The sequence below is a fragment of the Cyprinodon variegatus genome, unplaced genomic scaffold (assembly GCF_000732505.1).
Source record: "Cyprinodon variegatus isolate N-32 unplaced genomic scaffold, C_variegatus-1.0 Scaffold1170, whole genome shotgun sequence".
NCBI lineage: Eukaryota > Metazoa > Chordata > Actinopteri > Cyprinodontiformes > Cyprinodontidae > Cyprinodon > Cyprinodon variegatus.
Window position 1 is genome coordinate 188,616 of NW_015151623.1, and position 3,082 is coordinate 191,697.

A 3,082-nucleotide genomic window follows, 5' to 3' on the forward strand; every position below is an offset into this window, starting at 1 on the left:
AATATCTTTTTCGAGGGAGATCTTTTTTCAGCAGCGGTTTTCAATAGTGATTTAAAATGCTGTAGTGGAATAAGAGTCTGTAATTGCAGGGAGTTTTGAATATTGTGCCATGACCATGATGCTGCATAGGAAAATGATGTTTTGCCAAGATCTGTGTTGATCCTGGGAATAGTGAAAAGAACACGACTTGAAGAGCGTGAGTTGTAACCACTGTTAGCTACAGACATGAGGTATGTCTGCAGAATCTACGACAGCTTGCAGGTAGTATCTGTGTCTAGAGCAGAGGTTTTCCAACTCCTTCCTTGAAATCCTGGTGTTCTGCAGGGTTTAGATGCATCTCAGCTCCAGCACGCCTACATTAAAGGATTGCATCCCTCTTCAGGGCTGCAGAAGCATGTCACTCACCCATTTATTCCAAACAGGTGTACAGAGGCAAAAAATATGGGACATTTTCTAATTCAGTGCAAAGCTGCTTTGGAGGGGAGTTTGAGATTGATCACTTTGAGGGGAACAGATGATACAAGCTGCATATCAGAAGTTCACCATTGTTGGGTAGAATCCTCAGAACGATCAGCCAAATCCGATAACAGCTTTTGCTCTAAAGTTTGAATGTGCAGGACTGCAGGTCCCTGCAGAAGATGTTGAGGGGAGCTGAGGAGGTTCACTGACCCACTACAGTGTTTGATGGTAAATCTCATATACGTTTGTTCATTCCTGCAGGGATTATGCTGCATGCCAAGTGGTTTGCATGAAATGATTATACACGGACAGACTGTTACAGCCGAAGGCCTTTTCTCTGGGGTTGTTTGTTTGTTTCAGAGTTCCAGGTCACTGGCTGGTGTTCAGACAGGAATACAACATCTCTTCCTTCCTGGGAAGCAACCCTATCCTTCATGTTTGTTTTACTTTGGTTTCTCTTGAGTCTTTTTAAACAAATGAAGTTGTAAGTAATTCCCCTTGTGTGTCTCCCCCCTCAATAGTTAAGTCTTGTGCAGTGGAGCATAAAACCTTCATGCAGGCTGAACATTTGAACTTGACAGAGTTTAATATCTCTGAAAAGTGTTCCTGTATGAATCCCTGCATGTAATACTAAGCCGCACCTTCTTCTGATTCGAGTTTGTCAGTTAAGAAGTAGGACTGACCTGTCGGATGGGGAGAAGGACGACATGCGCTCCTCACACGCCTCCATCTCCAGGCCCAGGCTGCTCCAGCTGCTGCTGTTCCCATTGCTGCTGAGGAGAAGAAACAGGTAACATGCCCAAATCAGAGCCCAGTGATACAATAATGACCAGTTCCTTTGTGGGTTTATCCAGCATGTATTGTACATAAACAATACTTGGGGTTGGGGATTATTCCTGAGATTTGGAAAAAAGTCCTTTAACTGTTAGGTGGGGGGGTAAAACAAAGGAGGCTTCTCCAAATGAGGCAGATTTTCCCCCTGTATATCTCTATCATTGAATCATTTGTTGCTGAAGGCTTCAGGTGTGAGATCATTGTATTGTCGTCCTTCCACAGCCACGGGGGCCCTGCCAGGACAACCAGCAGGCAACAGAGGCACAACAATCCTAGATCTCTGTAATTCAGTCCATAATTACCCTGCTGGCAGGATCCCCTGAACCGTGGTGTTCATCCATCTCAGCGAGGCGATGATGACTGATAGCTAAACATCCCCTCAGCGATCAGCATTACCTCAGCCTTCTCCTGTGGTGTCATGGAGCAACACTTGCTGAGAAGAGCTCCCTCTACCATCAGGCTCCAGGTCTAAACAGGCTCACTGAGGTGTTTTTCTTTCCTCTGTCGCCTCATCTGCTGGGCGGAAAATGGCTCCGGACCGGATGGCTCTAACCATTACACATGATGGACTTACAGAGCCTGAAGCGAACAGTCACGCCTTTAGAAAATATTATGATACATTAACTTGGCCGTGTTGTTCTGGTATCTCAGGCCTCTTTTCCAGAGGAGTCACCTAGAAACAAGATCTCAACTGAAACTACGACCTGGAGGCAAAAGTATGGAATCATAGATGGAGAATGTTCGTTCAGATATCCTATAAATAAAAACCCACACGGCGTCAGTCTGGCAGCGTCTGACAGCAAACAGAAAGCTGCTCATCGCTGCGCCTTTTTCTTCTTGATAATGATCCAAATATGTGACTGAATGCAGACACGGGATCAACCTTCTTCCATTTTAGCTTCAGATCCGGAGGGAAAAACTGGGCTGAGCTGGAGGAAAGAAACTGAGAGAAGAACGAGGATGGTGGACGATCTCCAGGTTTTCAAGAGAGGAAGGAACAAGGACTTATTTGCAGAAAATAATCTAAAAATAACTCTATCTGCCCTAAATTTGGATACCAAGGAAATAAGGAATTATTATGAAGTGAATTTTCAAAGTGAAATTTGTCAATAAAGGAGATCTAGAAATTAAAATATGTTGAAATAACTCTGCAGTTTTCTCTGATTTTTCAAATATTATTTTTTCACTTTGTTTCAACATTTCTTCAGATTGAGCTTTATGATTTGCATTCTTATAAAAAAATGGAAACAAATTCTGAGAAAAAAGCAAATATACAAGATCCTTTTTTTAATTAGAACATTTTCTAAGCATTTTTTTTTTACATTTGTGTTCTTTGCTTAGAAGTAGTGTTGCACCGACACTGATGCCAGTATCAGTATCGGCGAGTACCAACCAATAGGGCACTGATACCATTTTAGAACCAAAAGTTTCTTCAACTATTGTCTCCCATTCCAGGTAGGCAATAAAAAGTTCTACTGGATTCAATTAGTTTTAGTCTTTTTCCTGCTTCACAAAGGAAGGCAGCAGCTTGACATGAAGCCATGATGGTGATTATTTTACATCCAAGTAGTTTGCAGTTCTTCATATACACACACAGCAATTTCAATTTTTTCACATACACTACCGTTCAAAAGTTTGGGGTCAAATTGAAATGTCCTTATTTTTGAAGGAAAAGCTCTGTACTTTTCAATGAAGATAACTTTAAAATAGTCTTAACTTTAAAGAAATACACTCTATCCATTGCTAATTTGGTAAATGACTATTCTAGCTGCAAATGTCTGGTTTTTGG

The 3,082-nt window shown here is 41.8% G+C and overlaps 1 protein-coding gene across 3 annotated transcripts in view; it reads right to left on the bottom strand.

Moving 5' to 3' along the window:
* LOC107101901 (A-kinase anchor protein 11-like) overlaps window positions 1-3,082 on the bottom strand; it is a 32,781-nt gene that overhangs the window by 17,390 nt on the left and 12,309 nt on the right. For 2 of the 3 annotated variants that reach the window (XM_015400987.1, XM_015400989.1), the window contains exon 7: window positions 1,143-1,232. In XM_015400987.1, coding sequence (XP_015256473.1) covers window positions 1,143-1,232 — 90 coding nt within the window. The remainder of the gene's footprint in view (window positions 1-1,142; window positions 1,233-3,082) is intronic. The other variant, XM_015400988.1, reaches the window with a different exon arrangement.